Genomic DNA, 18,230 nt, shown 5'->3' with positions numbered 1-18,230 from the left:
AACTCAGTAACTTTTACTCTGAGTAAATTTTAAATGAGTTACTTTTGCTTGAGTAGATTTTTAGACTGGTAAATTTACTTGTACTTAAGTAAAATTTCATTGAATTAGTATTACTTTTACTTGAGTAGAATATTTTATTACTCTTTCCACCTCTGGTATTTGGACAGGCACATAAAAAATGTGCAGAATGGTGTGTCCCTAAGATGCATACACTCTGCAGGTCCAGAGGAGAATCAAGGATAATCAATGAAGGTAAAAGGGGTGGAGCCACCTTAACTCAAAGCTGTACAAAATGGCAAAGCCAAGTGCTGGTGTTTGTGTCAAAAGTTGTTAGAATGGGGTTCCTGAAAGTGGTCTTAGTGGTGGTTGTGATTGTGATTGTTGCATTTGATCTGCCTGATGTCTTGGGAAGTTTGAGGTCCAGTCATAGTCCAAGAAGCATGGGGCCAAAATCAGATCCAGCTTCCAGAAGTCCTGCCCTTTCTCCTCGAGGGCACTGGAACCCTTTACAAGTGGCTTCTCAGTTTCAGAGTCCTTTGGGTCCTGACTACAAAAGCTTTGCGCAGGAGCCTTTTGGCCTTCAGGAGAAGCAGCTGTTGCAGGGTCCAGTGAAGCCTTTGGATTGGAGTTATCCCATCGTTCCTGAGGTGCAGAGCGAGTTGGCTGTGGACTTCCAGTTGAGGCAACCCGTGACTCCCAGTAGCGTAGCGGTTCAATGTGGCGAGAACCGGGTTCTTGTAGAGGTCCAGCAGGACTTCTTCAGCAATGGTCAGTTGATCCAGCCAACTGGTCTGTCTTTAGGTGGATGTCCTGTTGTTGGTCAGGATCCTGGGTCAAGAGTGCTCATCTTTGAGTATGAATTACAGGACTGCAACAGTGTGCTGATGGTAAGAACACATACATTGTAATGGGTTATTTGTTGTGGCAGAGGACCTTTTCAAGGAAAGTCAGTTTACTTAGTTTTACAATGCCAGGGCAGCTAAGACCAAGTTCTATCTATTTGAATGGGTAAATCCTGAATTCAAGCTACTTGCCTTTAAATAACCCTTCAAACCAACTGATGTAAACCGTTCCATAAATGGTATGAAAGGAGCTTAAGAAACAAGAACAATAAATATTGTGCCTTAATAGTGTTAAAGCTAGTTTTTACATAAGGACAGCAAATATGCATGTTCAATCCTTAGTGCATGTCTCCAAAACATTGACTATCTTTCGCAACAGCGGAGCTTCTGAGGGCAGCTGTGGTGATGTGAATAATTTACTAATTGGTGATTTGAGTGCATGGTTTTGGTGTATGTAAAGTCTTTGGGATGACCCTCTTGGTAACCACAATCTTTTTACAGATGAATGAGGATGAGCTTGTCTACACCTTCTCTCTTACCTACACCCCATTATCTATGTGGATGTTAAAATCTCCAGCAATGGCAAAACAGTCAAACTAACCCTACCAGTCTACTAGTACTCTACTAAAACTCTAATGAGAGTTAGTAGACATATAGGTGCAATGCTGCATATAGTCAACAGAATTTTAAAAGAACGGGACCATCAAAATAAAGTGAAACTGAAAAAATTCCACTGTAAGTTAAATTAATGAGATATTACCACATAATTTGGTAGTAAAACAAAGTGTTATGCATGTTATTGGTGCAAAGATGTGAATGTGTATTTTAACATTTGCAACTGCATGTCATCACTTAGGGTGTATTCACACCTGCCTTGTTTGGTTCGATTGAATCGAACTCTAGTTCGTTTCCCCCCTTGGTGCGGACCTTTTGGGCAGGTGTGAATACAGCAATCGAACTCGGGTGCGGACCAAACAATCGAACTGAGACCCAGCTGAAGAGGTGGTCTCGGTACGGTTCCAAACGAACTCTGGTACGGTTCGTTTACGGTGTGAACATGAACCGACCCAACTGCAGAAAACTGCGTCTTTTTATTTGACTGCTCTTATGAGGATACTTAACAAAACGGACATTTTGGCATAATGTTGTCTTATTATACAAACATCCCAAGTTTCCCGGAAGTTCCGGGAGTCTCCCGCATCTCGATAGCGGCTCCCTGATTCCCGCAAATCAGTTAAAATCTCTGCGAATCTAAAGCGAGCGAGCAAGAGCGCGCACACGTCAGAGAGAGGGAGAGAGAGACCTTGCGTGTGTGTGTCAGCTAGTGTGCCTCACGAAGCGCATGTAAGGACCCAAGCAATCAATTGTCAGTGCGGGCGGGCTTTTATCTATATAGTTTCTTCATATTGCGTTTGTAGAGAATAACAGCAAATCAGTAAAATAACAAATATTACATTACGAAATATGTCAATGCTGAGCCTGTTTGTGCACTTCCTGCTTTTCCCTGCTTGAGAATTTCTGTCCAATGAATGGACGACCTTAGCACACGTGTGGTTTTGTTTACACATTTTGGTTCACTTGTAAAAAGAGCAGTGTGAAAGCGAACCGTACCAAACAAAAAAAATCAACATTCTATTTGGTCCGGACCAAAGCAAGTGAACTATCGGACTTTCCTGGTGTGAATACACCCTTAAACTTGTTGCCTTGTCAATACGGCTAATTATGGGGGCACTCTGCACAATATTTAAAAAAATTTTACATCTCGTTTCAGATGAGTTGTGTTCCTGAAAACTGGTGCACACTACATTAAAATGTAAGATACGTCCCATATTGATGCCATTTAACTCTTGGCGATCTATTTCGTGCTCAAATCCATGGGCATGTCTTTTGCGTTTTGCCTCTTTGTAAGCTGTTCTAGCAGTAGTTTCAATCTGTTCAGCCTGTGCATTTACAACACTCTGTATGATTGTTTTCTGACTGCCTCGTTGCAAAATGCTTTCTGCTGCCATATGTGATTTAGTACGACTGTTGCTGTTTTCTTTAACTGGAGCCATGGATGTCACCGCACAACTCACTTTCTCAGATGCTAATTTTATCCAAATGAACCGTTTGGTCAGGTCCAAGTGATCCCACTCTCGCTCCTGTGTGGCAGCCCAGTTTTTGATTTTGCATAGTCAACCACAGATATCCATAACAGAACACCCTTATTAAAATGAGGGGATGTAGCTCAGTGGTAGAGCGCATGCTTTGCATGTCTTAGGTCCTGGGTTCAATCCCCAGCATCTCCAAGCAGTGTGGATCTTTCCATTACTTTCTTTGCTTGTTTCTTAAACCTCAGAACCACATACATATGCATTCCAGTGTTGACCTTTATCACCTATACATTTTGATTTAAAGGCACAGGTAGGTAAATAACAGAACACACTTATCACCATAAGGGGATGTAGCTCAGTGGTAGAGCGCATGCTTTGCATGTATGAGGTCCTGGGTTCAATCCCCAGCATCTCCAAGTAATGTTGATCTTTTTCAAAGGCATATATCATATGTACATCGTGCATAAAGAAACTAATATTTGCTGGCGAGAGTGTGCACAGCTATTAGTCATCCTCACCATTAAACTTCATTGGTTCAGTGCATATAGTTCTAATTCGTCTAGGCTGGTTTCAAAAACGAGGATTGCCTTCATCTGTCCAACTAGCCACTGTTTTTACTGGGTTTAACCATTCTGTTTTATTTTTCGTTTCTTTGGATGTATGTGTGTGCCTTGGAAATGTGCCACCACCGTTCTGGACCTGTGGTTAGAAGAAGAGTTTCTTGTTTGCATGACGTGGACTCAATGAATCATTATCTTGTGAGTTTTTGAAGAGTGCGCATGTGTGAACGTGCTCTACTATGTAAGAACGAGCCTATGATTGAATCTGGAAATAAAGCAAAATAACTGAGAAAATTGAGAAGAATTCCTCAGATGCCATTTCCGTAATTTATAGCAAAACATCTAGCATTTATTAGATCTCAAACAGATTCATTAAAGGGATACTTCAGGATTTAGCATTAAGCTTTGTATTAGTAGAAAACCTGTAGTATTTTCGAATTACCGTGCTTTCCACCCTCATATCCCCCTGAGACGAGAGCAAAATGTATTTTTTGTCTCGAAAAAATCCTCTGATGATGCAAAAAAAAGTAATTTTGTGTCATCAGAGGATTTTTTTGGCCAGAGGCTAAAGACTACAGCCAGTAGGAGGAGCTGTCCCACATGTGTTCAACCCACCCATAGAGGGATCTCACTCACAGAATATACACATAGTGTCAGCCATCTTTTTTTGGAAGCTAAGCTAGCAGGCTCTTGTTCTGTGGAGAAAGCTGAGTAGTAGATTGATCATGATCATCATGATGCAACTATAATCATTGAGATATATTCATTATATATATATATATGTAATATAGTTGTTTTTTTGTTTTTGTTTTTGTTTTTCTTTACAGGAAGGTTCATATATTGGGATCTTTCCAGAATATTAAAATGGCACGGACAGCGATATGCAAACTTATTCTCGGTGAGTGAAATTTAAAGCTTATCGTGCCTCTATTGTGCTGTTTTAAAGGTTCCTAATTTTGTTTTACAGTCTCCTACAACAGGTTTACATGTATCTAAAACACTTTGGGCTCTATTTTAACGATCTGAAACGCAAGTATCAAGCGCAAAACGCAAGTAACTTTGTGGGCGGGTCTTGGGCACTGTTGCTATTGTACCGGCGGGATAAATGACTCTTGCGCCCGACGCAAATCTAAAATGGGTTGGTCTGAAGTAGCTTCATTATTCATAGGTGTGGTTTTTCCTTCTCTCTGGGCCTTGAGCTATTTCACGTAGTGTAACTGCGTAGCGCGTCTGTGTTGTACGTCACACGCATCACACATGACCAGCGTTGGCCAATAGTGAGCTTACATGTGACGTACAACACAGACAACACAGTGAAATAATTCGAGACCAGAGAGAAGGAAATGAATAGTGGAATAAAGTCGTTATTTTTGTTTACTTTTTGCGCACAAAAAGTATTCTCGTCGCTTGATAAACTTAAGATTGAGCCTACTGATGTCACATGGACTACTTTGATGATGTCTGTATTGCCTTACTGGACGTGAAGAGTATGCCGTCCATTGACTTTCAATGGAGGAACAGAAAGCTCTCGGACTATATCTAAAATATCTTAAACTGTGTTCCGAAGGTGAACGAAGGTCTTACGGGCTTGGAACAACATGAGGCTGAGTCATTAATGACATAATTTTCATTTTTGGGTGAACTAACCCTTTAATTCTCATGCTGTATTTTCAGAAAGTTTTGGAATATATTCTCTACCCAAATGTGTCACTAATAAAACACACTAAAAATTATTTAAAGAGAAGGCTTATATTGACCTTTTAAGTTTTTGTTTACATCTATCCTTGTATATATTTTAGCTATTTTATTAAAAAGGTTATACAATTACAACAATTAAAATTTTAACAATATTTCCAGTGTAATCTTTCTTTGTAAAAATACATTTTATCATACGTATTTCAAAGTTAAGGATTCATTAGTTTGAATATCGCCTACATTGGAACAAACACGGCATCTTAGTTGATTATTTTTGACAAAACATATATATATTAACACATGAGCAGAAATTGGCAACATTATAAGCTTATTTGATGTGGCAGTATTTTACAGTAAAAACTTTATAATCTATCCGATTTTTGTAGTCGATTTTTACTCATCTTAGTATAGCAATAGAGTTTGCTAAAAGCTGTTCATTCATTCACACACAGAAACGCGATTCATTTTGAAACAGTGTTTGTGCCAGCTGTAGTAGCTACACAACAGCGCGCATCTGTGCATTCATTCATTCACACGCAGAAACGCGATTCATATTTAAACAGTCTTTTTGCGTGTACAGACACTTGCGATTAGAACATAGCATAGAACTGACCTATTCCTCAGCCGGATCTGTTTGCTCCTCGAAATGAAACTTCCAGAACTTCTGAGGCCATGTCCACACTAATACGTTTTCGTTTGAAAACGCATCTTTTTCTCTCCATTTTGGCCTTCGTCCACACTGAGGCCCCGTTTACACGTACATGGTTATTTTGAAAAACGAAGACATTTCCCTTCGTTTGCGCCCTTCGTTTACACGCAAACGGAGAATTCGCCTCTGAAACCGATTCTTTCTAAAAACTCCGGCCAGAGTGGAGATTTAGAAAATCTTCGTTTGCACGTTTGCATGTAAACTGAGACAAACGGGTGTTTAGGCAGCCAACGTCACAGTATGCGCCAGAGCTCGCACCTACGTCAAAAGTGCGACCTATGTTTACAAGTGATCATGGAAGCGTTCAGAGTAGCAGTCAGATTTATGTTGGTGCAAACTCTTTTCGTGTGTTTGCATTTCAAATACAGCTGCTCCATTATGTCGAGGAGCAGAGACGACTGAGTGCCCGGAGGTCAGCAATTTTGCAACAACTTCTCCTCCCTCCAACACGAAGAACCAGTCCGCGTCACCGCCAGCGCCGCCGGTTTTGGGTCCGACCTGGGCGAACTGCTGTCTGGTGGGATAACTTTGAAAATGAAGTGGTTGTCCCGGATGAGTGGCGTGAAAATTTTAGGATGTCAAGGTCATCGCTGCTGTCACTCTTCGAATTGCTGCGTCCCTACATCGAGGCTGAAACGACCGTCATGCGGTCCCCTGTCGGTGTCATAAAAAAAGTTGCCTGCACCTTATATTACCTGTCCGACGAGGGTAGACTGCGCAAGACAGCCAACGCTTTCGGTCTTTCTCGATCAACCGTGTCAATCATAGTAAGGCAAGTGTGTGAGTCAATAGCTGTCCACTTAGGTCCTATGTACATACAACTGCCCACATCCGAAAATTCTGTGCAGAAACTAGTGCAGAAATTTGAAGAAGTGCATGGCCTCCCTCAATGCATAGGTGCTGTGGATGGAACACATGTGGAAATAAAGCAGCCATCTGCAAATTCCACAGACTATCTCAATAGAAAAGGGAGGTTCAGTTTGAACGTGCAGGCTACCTGCGACTATAAATATTGTTTCATTGATGTGGTAGTTAAATGGCCAGGGAGCGTTCACGACGCCCGCATTTTTGCAAATTCCACCCTCAACGGCCATCTGAAAGATGGAAAAATCCCACCATGTCCCAAGCAAATACTTGAGGATGAAGAGGCCATACCAGTGTACTTACTTGGAGATCCTGCATATCCTCTGCTCCCATACCTAATGAAAGAGTATGCGAATGGGGGGACCACTGCTCAGGAGCAGTACTTTGGACTGTCTTTGTGCCGTGCACGGATGGTTATCGAGTGCACGTTTGGGAGGCTGAAAGGACGGTTTGGAGCCCTGAGAAGAGCAATGGACATTAACCTTAATGACCTTCCCTTCGTCGTATATGCATGCTTCGTCCTGCATAATTACTGCGAGGCTGCTATGGACACTGTGGATGACACCAGGGTTACAGAGGCTATTCAATATGACTGGGACAACCAACCTGATAATCCACCAACTGTCAGAGAGGGAATGTCTGCTGAAGGCAAGAGGGTCAGGAGAGTCCTGACACAGTTTCTTGACCCATAAAGGGACCTCAAGTGTGTGTGTGTGTTAAACTGGTTTAATACACATGTTGAAGTAGCCTACTCTGTTTAAATTTATACATTTTAGTACAGGCTAATGTTTGTTTTTAAGCCTTTTTCTTTACAATTTTGTTCTTTGTATTTCATACTCAACAGTTTTGTGGGCCAGGTTTACAGTAACAAATGGTCAGTGGTTTTATAGTTGCCCCAGCATACTTCACTGTGTGAATCTTACACATTAATACTGACACAAGTCTGAATGCTTTTCAACCAGTTTAATTCTGATCAGACACAATTGTTTGTCATTACGGCATTAAAGAGAACAAACACTGTACAAATAAAATGCCTCTGTATTGCTTACTGCTTGTAACTAACATATTACAAAACAATAAATGAAACCGCATTCAAGTGACATTTCCAAGAGGCTTCAAGAGGTGTGTTTGAGCTTATTTTTATTTGATTAGGACAATGCACATTACATTTCTGTAAATGTGCCAGTGTTCAACTGTAGTTCTAATTACCTAGCACATTACAATAAACAAATTGTATAACTGTTCAAAAATAGGGCATACGAACAGTGTTCAAATGAAATCAATTTGGAATTCAACTGACCTCAATGGTATGAAAAACATTCCAAAGGTACATTTAACACTAAACAACCAAAACGTGCCATTTCTGTAAACTCTTATTGCAGCTGCCAAGACATCAGACAAGCCTTTATACTTTCCGTTAAAAGTGCAATTTGTGTAAACTGTTATTGCAACTGCTGAAACATTAGACAAACTATAATACTTGCCTTTTTACAATCAAAAAGTAGCCGTAGCCAGCAGAAACAACCGTAAGATTTTCATTCTTTCTTGAAAAGTGCTTGGGTGTACGAGAACGGCCCTGGAGCCTCAACAGGTATGAAGGACAAATCTGCAGTGTTAATAGTAATAGGCATTACATTGTGTGTGTGTGTTCTATTTCCTGAGGAGTTTTGTGGGAAGACCTGATGTATTTGATTTGGCAGATATGACTGTTGTGATGGCATATGACCTTGCTGGGCTAGTGTTGTGGGGTAGTGTGGTGGTGGTGCCTGTGCTAGTGGTGTTGTATGGAGTGTTTCCCGCAGAAAAGAAAACCCATCAACAATTGAGGTTGTAAGCCTATCCAGTGTATTGGAAACTTTAGAAAAGTTGTCAGCAGCTCTTTTTTCTGTGATCTCAAATGATGTCAAGGAGTTGTCTTTTACAGTTTTTCTCGATTGTTTACACACATTTTCTGAAAGCATGCCTCATATTCTCAGAACTCTACACACAAATCCAAAAACACACACCCAATGGGCAAAACCCCTCAATTATCCTGCAAAATTAAACTTTACATTCAAAACAATGTTATTTCTTCTCAAAATGGTATTTTGTTTTCAAATGACACACACAAACCACATGAATAGACATTTATAAGAACCAGTTGAACACTGATGTGCTCAGAGTAAAACACTATGATGAATGGAAAACACTTCTTCTCCATTCATCATAATGACTTAGGCCTTTTTTTTGTTCAGTGTTACACTTACCACAGACAGTACATACATAAGTGTGTTGTAAAATATCTGAGAATATTGTTTTTATACTCAGAACACACAAATACACGGTAAAGAATATATTTTATTTTTCCCACAAAACAATGCACACATTGTACATCCCAACCAACACAAAGTTGGACATACAGTGGTCTACATACAAAACAACAGAAGGATTGAATGTATACAGTTACAGTAAAAAATAATAATAATCCAATGTTGGCATCCATTGCTCCATTGAAGAGCTCACCTTTTGAAGAGCTCACCTGTTGCCCTTTCATGCTAAAGCTCTGATTGCTAACTGTAAAACTGTGTGACGGGTGTTTGCCCATGTGATGAGTCAGTGTGAATGGCAGTGTGTTCCTTGTGAAAACAAGAGATTTTCTGCATGAAAATTGTGCCAAAAGCAGAGAATTGTGTGTAGTGTTTTGAGTGTGTTTTAGAACTGCAGTTTGAGTGTAAAGCAGGAATTGTGCTTGTAGTTCAGCAGAATTGGTTTAGGGGGTTGGTGAATGAGTTACATGTTGTGGTCATTGTGTCTCAAGTACCAGAAAATGTGTGTAAACAATTGAGAAAAACTGTAATACGCTGGTCTTCTTCAACAGCATGTTGTTGCAGAGCCTCTGCTGAAAGCCGTTTATTCAGACGCTCCTGGCGGTGTCCTCTTAGTTTGGCCTGTACAAAGAAGATCGGAACAAAATTAATTGCAACACAGCATAATTTGCAGTAAAAAAAAAAAAAAAAAAAAAAAACAGTGTTACAAACATTACTTTTCCATTCTATTCTAGTAGCCTATACACTTAAAAAAAAATGTGTCAGCAATTGCCATAAGAGTAGCAGCTCTTAGTAGTAGGAGCTTAGTAATAGGATTAGGAGCTGTAGAATTTCTATAGACTGTTTTGTGTGGTGCCATGGCAATGGTTGAGTTCTAAATTCTAGCTTTCATTGACATTTAGCTCTGCCTAAGGGCAAGCTAAGATAGGCTACAAGTCAAGATAGTGTCTCTCTATCTCACTCAGTCTCTCTCTTACATACACACACACACACACACACACACACACACACACACACACACACACACACACACACACATTTCGATAATGCTTACTAGGTTTGTAGGTTTGCATAATCAACCATGTTCTAGCAACAAAACATAAACAAACCTTTACAACAAATTAATGTAGAAATATGTGTAGGCCACAATAACACAAACTTATCACAACACATCACACACACATCTGTCTGATGAGGTCAGACATAACGTTACAGGTAACTAGGCTACTAACGACAATTGTATACATACGTTTAGAAGATCTCTCCTCTCCTTCACTGGTGGTACTGGTGGTGCCACGCTGCCATCATCAGGATGTCCATCAACTTCTACGCTGGAATCAATGACATCCAATGTTGACGAGCCTTGAGGCGAGGCTTGGGACGAGGGCTCCAGGTCATTAGTTTCGACACCGGTGGGCAAAGTGGTGGTGGCCGGCGAACCACCCCATACCTGCTCGCACATTTCAAAATACAGGAGGACTACTCTTCCATGCCCAGACCTACGGCCTGTGTCCACAGCACCTCTGTATTTCACCCGAACTGCCTTAAGCTTGGTTGTGAGGACGGCGCGGGTAATGTCCTCCTTTTGATGAGGAAAATCATCGGTAGATGCGTTGGGGTAGTGCTCTAAAAAGAGGGTCAGTATGTCAGCATATTTACTTTGGCACGTCTCCCAGTCGATGTTCTCCTGTAATTTTGTGGTTTTGTAATCTAAAGTAACATTTAACAGGAGGCTTGTTCGACTTCATGCAGCTCTGCGCAGACCGATCGGCGGCTGACTTGAAGCAGTGCATGCCGGTTAGAAATTTTGTCCGACTTGATCCAGCGCCGACGCCACGTGACTGTGACATATGCCATCAAAGTACCGCGAGACCGATTCGAGAGTAGCCGGAGAACTCAGCCAGCGCAGCTTCTCAAGAGCGGCTGCACTGGGCTTCACGAGGGCTGATGACGACACAGCTGTTCCACGATTGGCCAGATCCATTGCATGACAACGATCACATGTGTTGCGTGTTTATTCAAACACCTTTAGTTCCTCTAAAGCGCACAAATCAGTTTTTTATAACAGTAAACACTCTTTTCATGTAGTTGCGATGTTATATTGTGTCATGTTTATCAAAATAAATCTGATTAAAAAACGTAGACTCCACTTCATTGATAGTAGCTTATGTTGAAGGTTGAACTTTATTCTTGTTCAAACAGACGCTGTGTGAAGAAGCAGTATATAAAGTATTGAATGAAAATGTCTCTGAAACATTATTTGGCAAATATTGCATTTATTTCACTGCAGCTGTGGTAAAGTATGCAAACACCATGTGAGCGGTCACTACGGGAACCAGAAAGTGTCCGACTTCACATCTCCGTTTGCAGCTCCTCCCCGCCTGCACGCGGCTACTCTCGCCGATCGGGTGCATCCAGCCGCAGCCGATGTCGAACACACCTAGGAGCTCTACCTCCTGGTCAGTCCACACGAATGATGATCCTGGTGCCATCCTTGTTCAAAAGAGGAAGAGGAAGTGATTCGTTTCTGTTGTTGCGGTTTTCGGGATTCTGATTGGCTTACGTGGGCTTGAGCTTCTCGTTACACTGCCACCTACAGGTTTGGCATGCTCTTGACGGCATATATACACGGGTACGTGTAAATGAACACTTTTCTGAAAACTGACATGTGTGCACGATGTTATTTTTGAAACCGGAGAGGTTGAAATGTCCGTTTATGAAAATAGCCGCCCTCGTGTAAACGTAGTCTGAGACGGCATTTTTATTAAGGAAAACTAAGCTTTTTGAAAACGCACTCCAAAGCGTATACATTTGAAAACGGCGTTTTTGCGTTGTAGTGTGGACTGTGAAACCGGAGAGATTTAAAAACGATGACGTAATTTTAGTCATGTGACGCATATTGTACCAATAGGTATTCACGTTTATACCAGTATTGTGCCTGTTATGTGCTATTCACTTTCACACTGTTGCTAAAAATATTCTACATTGCACACTCTTCATATCACAGTCCTGCAAAGATGACAGAATTTACTCACATTTGCTGTCCTGCGGTAATACATGAGAACAGTCGCGTTTTAGACCAAACATATGGTGTCTGCGTGTGACCTGGACGCATCAGTGAATGGTGAGATATTTTACTAAATAAAATTATCCTGTCAGAAGAATTGCGCGATAACTTTATTATTTATTTTTCCATCTGAATCATATCAGTGAGCGTTTGTGGGGTTTTACACATGCGCAGTAAAGGTGAATTTAGCGTTTTCAGGCGTTTTTCAAAAGTTTCTCATCCACACTGAAACGTCCAAAAACGCTTAAAAACGCTAGTGTGGACGGAGAGCGTTTATAAACGAAAACGCCGTTTTCAAATGTATCCGGATTAATGTAGACGTAGCCTGAGGTAAATTTTCCAGGATTATTATCAAGATAGTATTATTCCTCACAGTGTCGTAAAGTACATGAGTCTGAAAGTGAACTCGCAGTGTGTGTTATCCAGCTGATGTGGGCGTTTCACAGGATTGCAGGATCGCCTCACATTTGCATTTGAATAGCGTGCGCTCACCGTGGGCGCCGGACGGAGTCAAATTAAAGGGGACCTATTATGCCCATTTTCACAAGATGTAAAATAAGTCTCTGATGTCCCCAGAGTGTGTATGTGAAGTTTTAGCTCAAAATACCCAACAGAATTTTATTTACAGCACGTTTAAATCATCATTTTTGGGTCTGTGAAAAACGCACTGTTTTAGTGCTTCTCCTTTAATGCTAATGAGCTGTTGGTTCGGCACAGGGGGCGGAGCCTAAGCAGCCACGATCAGAGCCAGAACAGGGAAGATGATAATAATAAAACAGACAGTCACAGTAATGGTGTTCATTTCGACCATAAAAATGCCTACAGAGTCAGAGAATGGAGTTGGAACAGGTATAGTTTAGTTTAATTACGATTATAACCTATTTGGCATTGCTTGTATACACTATTAATGCAAGCCTGCTGTAGGACTCCGTCTGACGATCTGAATTGTCTGAATGATGACACAAAATATACTAATGAGTTTAATAAAGTTTACTGTATGTCACACAAAAGATGAAGCATCAGTTTTTCTTCAGAAAATCACTGTTAGAGCTGAGTAAACAGTATAAGAAGTGCATAAGTAACTTGCATACATTTCTGTAGAGTTGAGGGAGCATTTTCTTTGAAAACAAAATGAATCCACCTCGTCTTCAGTGGCTGGCAGATTTCAAGAGTAAATAGAGAGAACTATGTGAATGAATACATCCAGCTACAACACCTTAAACGCTTGGGAGATGCTTCGACGCTTCTCGTGAGTGCATTGCTGCAGCAATGGCTGATGTGTACAACTCGCAGTGAACTTGATCAAGGCGGGTTTTAGTTATAATGGTATGTCAGTCAACACTCGTGGGCGGGGCCTGTTGCTTTAGTGATGTCACTAAAGCTACATTCTGAAAACAGGTCGTTTGGAGAGACTGCTTATGATTTATGGGGATTTAAAAAAAAGGAGTGAGTGGATTTTTATCACTGTAGGGTGGTTGTGTACACACACTGCCAACACACATTTATGTCCAAACACCATACAAAAGTGAATTTTGCTTTTATATATATATGGGCATAAAAGAGGTGGGCATAGATTATTTTTTTTTAATCTAGATTAATCTAGATTAATTTTAAAATTAATCTAGATTAATCTAGATTAAAATGGCTCATTTGAATTCTGCCGAAGGCATTCAGAATATGTGTGCTACCCAAATAATGACTATAAAAGTAAGTCTTTGAGAACGGGTTTCTCAAGCCAGGTGGCGCATTAGACCAGGGGCTCATCTCCTGTTTCCAAAATGCATCACAAACTGCTTGAGAAAGCTGTTCTACTCATAGACTGTAAAAAGTTACTACTGTACTGTTACCGTCTGCAGGCAACATTAGGTACGCCTATGTTATTATCAACTACTATAGGCTATCAATTAGGGATGGGCGATATGGCCTAAAATCCGTATTGTGATATACATTGCAGCCTCTTGCGATAACAATATTGTAATAAAACCATTTCAGAACAGGTTACACAGACCCTGCTAAACAACTGCTAAATGTTTTTTTTTTTTTTTTTTAAAGGGTGCATGTAGTTTTGAGAACATATACTGTACAAAACTGTAAGTATACCACATAATTTTGCAGATAAATAAAATTTAAGTACACTAGCTGCAGAGACTTAAGTAGGTCTAATGTTTATTATGGCTTGGAGCTTATGAAACCCCAAATTTAAAATTAGAATATTCTAACTGATGTCTTTTCAGTTAAAAAGAAACACAACAACGACTCTTAAATGATTTTTAAAAGACACATTGGTGCAGAGATGGCACAACAACATTCCTGACCCCCTCCTCCTTAAGGACTTCTGAACGAACAAACTTTCTTAAGAGAGTTCTTTTCTCTTCTAAACCAGAAAACTGAGATTTTTCCTACAATATACATAAAACTCATTCAAGAACAATTTTCAATGGACTCATGATCAAACAGTCATGCAACTACCTAATCCTGTGTTGTTTCCACCACTTATATGCATATTTTAATAAGATAATATGTTTTGATCCCATATAATTCATGTAAGTGTTATAACTGTTAGATGTTTGAATGAAAGTGTGTTGTGTTTCATATCAGTATGATCGTATGCCCGAGATTCAAAAGATGGCTTGAATGATATCTGTGTAATATGTTTTGATCCTCTTTTAATTAGAAATCATGTCTAAACTGTAGCCTCTATTCTCTCTGCTTAAGAGCTAGAGAACAGACACACCCCCAGATAATGCATGATTTACAATGAGACAAACAAAGCCAGTGTCTAATTGGTCCGATCTCTTCAGGAGGGGGGGACAAACTTTTAGTTTAAAAACCTTAGACCCAAAAACAAAGCTCTCTCTCTCTCGCTGCTCTCGCTCTCTCAGACTAGGAACCATGTAAACGCGCAGACGAAATAACCAAAATCAAGGTCTGAAGAACATGGGTTAAACAGCTTCATTCAAGCCATCATCTACTCCTCTCAATTTCCTTTCTTTCCTTAGTTTCCTTTCTTTTCCGTTGTGAGTCTCGGTTCTAAGTTAAATTTAGCGACAAGATTTCGAGCCACGTTTCTTCTGCAAAGCCAGCTTCAAACAAAGACTTTCATTCTGCCAGCACACCACGTGACTGACCACGTGACCCATCTATCCAGGCACGAGGATATGGAAGCAGATTAGTCTCAAATATAATTCACGCAAAAAACATGATTCACAAATGCGTAGACAATTTCACATGCATGAAACCTAATTCACGTGCACACAAAAAAAATCCACGAGCGTGAAAAAAAATAAAATATTCACAAAAAGCAATTCACATGCGCAAAATAAAATTATATACTCATAAAATACATTTCACAAATGCAAAACACAATTCGTAGATATACAACTGTGCACAAAAACCTTTGAATGTTTAAAATGTACGAGTGTATCCTTGCATTTTTGTGCAAATCGTCATTCACGTACGAATCGCCTTAGATATGTGTGTGTGTGTTTTTGAGACTTTCCTGGCAGCATAACACTCGTAACACAGAGCAGTCGTACACTTTAGCCAATCAGATTTAAGCTTATCAATCGACCAATCAGTATCACGTGAGGGCGGGCCTACCTACATGTTACGTCATCAGCTTTAGACCAGTTCATGGCTGAGCAGAGGTAAGTGCAGTTAATCGTTCATTTCTGTGTTTAGAAGTTAGAGATCATTTGAAGCAATAGTTTATTAACTGCTGTTTAGTCCACATGTGAATATAAACATTTATTTTTAGTATTGATGGATTTTCATGTCCTGTCCACCACACATTCAACCTATGATAATGTATATAATGACGTGCATATATAGGAGACATGTTTTGATCTGCATATATTATGTAGTTTTATTGTTTCAGATTTCCAAAACAGATGATGTATGAAGTTGCAGACAACCAGTACTGTGATCTTACCATTTCTACTGTAATTCTTTGAAAACAGTCATGTTGCAAGCCATCCATTTTGACTGTTGTTTCAACAAGTGGTTGAAAGTGATGCATTGTTACTGTATTAATTTGTCTCCTGCAGACTATATGTACACGCTTTAGGAATAAAGCCTTGCTATGCATGCATTATTAAATGTTCTTGTAAGAATTAAAAGATTCAGACATTCAATTTGATGTACACGTTTTATTAATTTGAAAGTTTCTGAATCCTTTGGGAATAAAATATATAAAATGACTTGATCATGATTAATGTTCCTGTTACATATGAAGATCATGAACTGATACTCTAAACTGTGAAGCACAATATTCAGTACAGAGAAATATACGTCTCTTCAGGAGTTGTGAGATCCAGTCAGAGTGTACTTTGCTTTTAGAGTATATAAATATAAGTGCAATACATCAAGTGAAAAGTTAAAAAATTAATTGTGTTCAGTCCGGTCATCAGTAGACCTCTCTGTTAGGACATATAAGATTTTGTCCTGATATTTAAAGTACTAAAACCCTATAGTACAAGAGGTGCAGACAGAGGATGTGGGAAATTAAGTGATGGTATTTGAATAGAGTTTACTGAGTAATCTTAGTCGCATAATCTTAATTGCCTCTTAATGATAAGTACCTTTGTCTTATCAGCATAAAATCAGATTTGCCTATTTTACTAGGCAAAGTAAAATTAATGCTTCACAATATTGTCCTGTGAGACCTTAAGATGACAATAAAAAACCTTATTTAAAAACCTTGACATTACAATACAGCATAAGGAAATGCATGTTGAATATATTGGTAACACTCTACAATAAGGTACAATAACTAAGTTAACATTAGTTCATGTATTAAATAACCATGAGCAATACATTTGTTGCTGTATTTGTTAATCTTTGTTAACGTTAGTTAAAAATACAGCTGTTCATTGTTAGTTTACAGTGCATTTACTAATGTTAACAAGATTTAATGAAGTATTAGTAAATGTTAACATTAACAAAAAATAATAAAGGCTGTTCACGTGCAGTTCATTATTAGTTCATGTTAACTAATGAAACGTTTTAATAAAGTGTTACCAATTAAGACATAAATACAAAAAAAAGTATAAAAGAGAATAAAGAAACAACATGAATTAAGATGTTCGTGACTGCTATCCAGATGTCACACCAAAGGTGAGCAATCCTGAAAAATGCAGGGAAACAAGTGTTAATAATAATTTAACATCATACACAAATGGCAAAAAACACTGGCTGCTCATTAAAATAGGTTTATTCACTATTTAAAGAACAATCTCGATGGGTATTGACCACAGATGATTGTTTTGCAATCATTCGCGTGATTGTAGCTGTGAGAGCTGTCTGTATACCTTCAGCTAAAATACAACAAAACAAGCATCATTCTTCTTCATTTTTGACACGATATGGGACATCTGATTACAACAACACTTGCTTACATCAGTTAATAGTTCATAAACTATTGCTTCAACTGATCTCAAACTTCTTTAACTTCAGTTAACACAGAAATGAACGATTAACTGCACTTGCCTCTGCTCAGCCATGAACTGGTCGAAAGCTGATGACGTAACATGCAGGTAGGCCCGCCCTCACGTGATACTGATTGGTCGATTGATAAGCTTAAATCTGATTGGCTAAAGTGTACGACTGCTCTGTGTTACGAGTGTTATGCTGCCAGGAAAGTCTCAAAAACACACACACACGTATCTAAGGCGATTCGTACGTGAATGACGATTTGCACATTCAAATGCAAGGATACACTCGTACATTTTAAACATTCAAAGGTTTTTGTGCACAGTTGTATATCTACGAATTGTGTTTTGCATTTGTGAAATGTATTTTATGATTATATAATTTTATTTTGCGCATGTGAATTGCTTTTTGTGAATATATTTTTTTTTCACGCACGTGGATTTTTTTTGTGTGTACGTGAATTAGGTTTCATGCATGTGAAATTGTCTACGCATTTGTGAATCATGTTTTTTGCGTGATTTATATTTGAGACTAATCTGCCTCCATACGAGGAGACCATGACCAACGAACGAACCCTGACGCTGACCAAAGGAATTCCCAAAAGGAACGCAAAAGCAAAGACGCAAGTAGACTACCTCCAGACTAAAATCTTAACTGGTGTTTT

The 18,230-nt window shown here is 39.4% G+C and overlaps 2 protein-coding genes across 2 annotated transcripts; both read left to right on the top strand.

Annotated features, from left to right (window-relative positions):
• Window positions 1-323: 323 nt before the first annotated feature.
• LOC308681486 (uncharacterized protein) lies at window positions 324-1,563 on the top strand. Its single transcript, XM_081350422.1, has 2 exons — window positions 324-887; window positions 1,344-1,563. The coding sequence occupies exons 1-2, from the start codon at window positions 336-338 to the stop codon at window positions 1,440-1,442; spliced, it is 651 nt and encodes a 216-aa protein (XP_081206548.1). The 5' UTR covers window positions 324-335; the 3' UTR covers window positions 1,443-1,563.
• Window positions 1,564-6,474: 4,911 nt separating this feature from the next.
• LOC308681667 (uncharacterized protein) lies at window positions 6,475-7,455 on the top strand (the record flags this gene model as incomplete). The annotated part of the gene is made up of 1 exon (XM_081350748.1): window positions 6,475-7,455. One exon carries the CDS (start codon window positions 6,475-6,477, stop codon window positions 7,453-7,455), a length of 981 nt encoding a protein of 326 aa, XP_081206874.1.
• Window positions 7,456-18,230: the final 10,775 nt, after the last annotated feature.

The sequence above is a fragment of the Scardinius erythrophthalmus genome (genome assembly GCF_964197995.2).
Source record: "Scardinius erythrophthalmus genome assembly, chromosome: 21".
NCBI lineage: Eukaryota > Metazoa > Chordata > Actinopteri > Cypriniformes > Leuciscidae > Scardinius > Scardinius erythrophthalmus.
This window is presented reverse-complemented; position numbering and strand designations above follow the sequence as displayed.

Bases quoted from the DNA above. Each gene is read 5' to 3' on its own strand.
- LOC308681486 (XM_081350422.1), top strand. From the start codon at position 336: ATGGGGTTCCTGAAAGTGGTCTTAGTGGTGGTTGTGATTGTGATTGTT. The intron at 888-1,343 runs GTAAGAACACAT...ATCTTTTTACAG, and splicing joins ACTGCAACAGTGTGCTGATG to ATGAATGAGGATGAGCTTGT.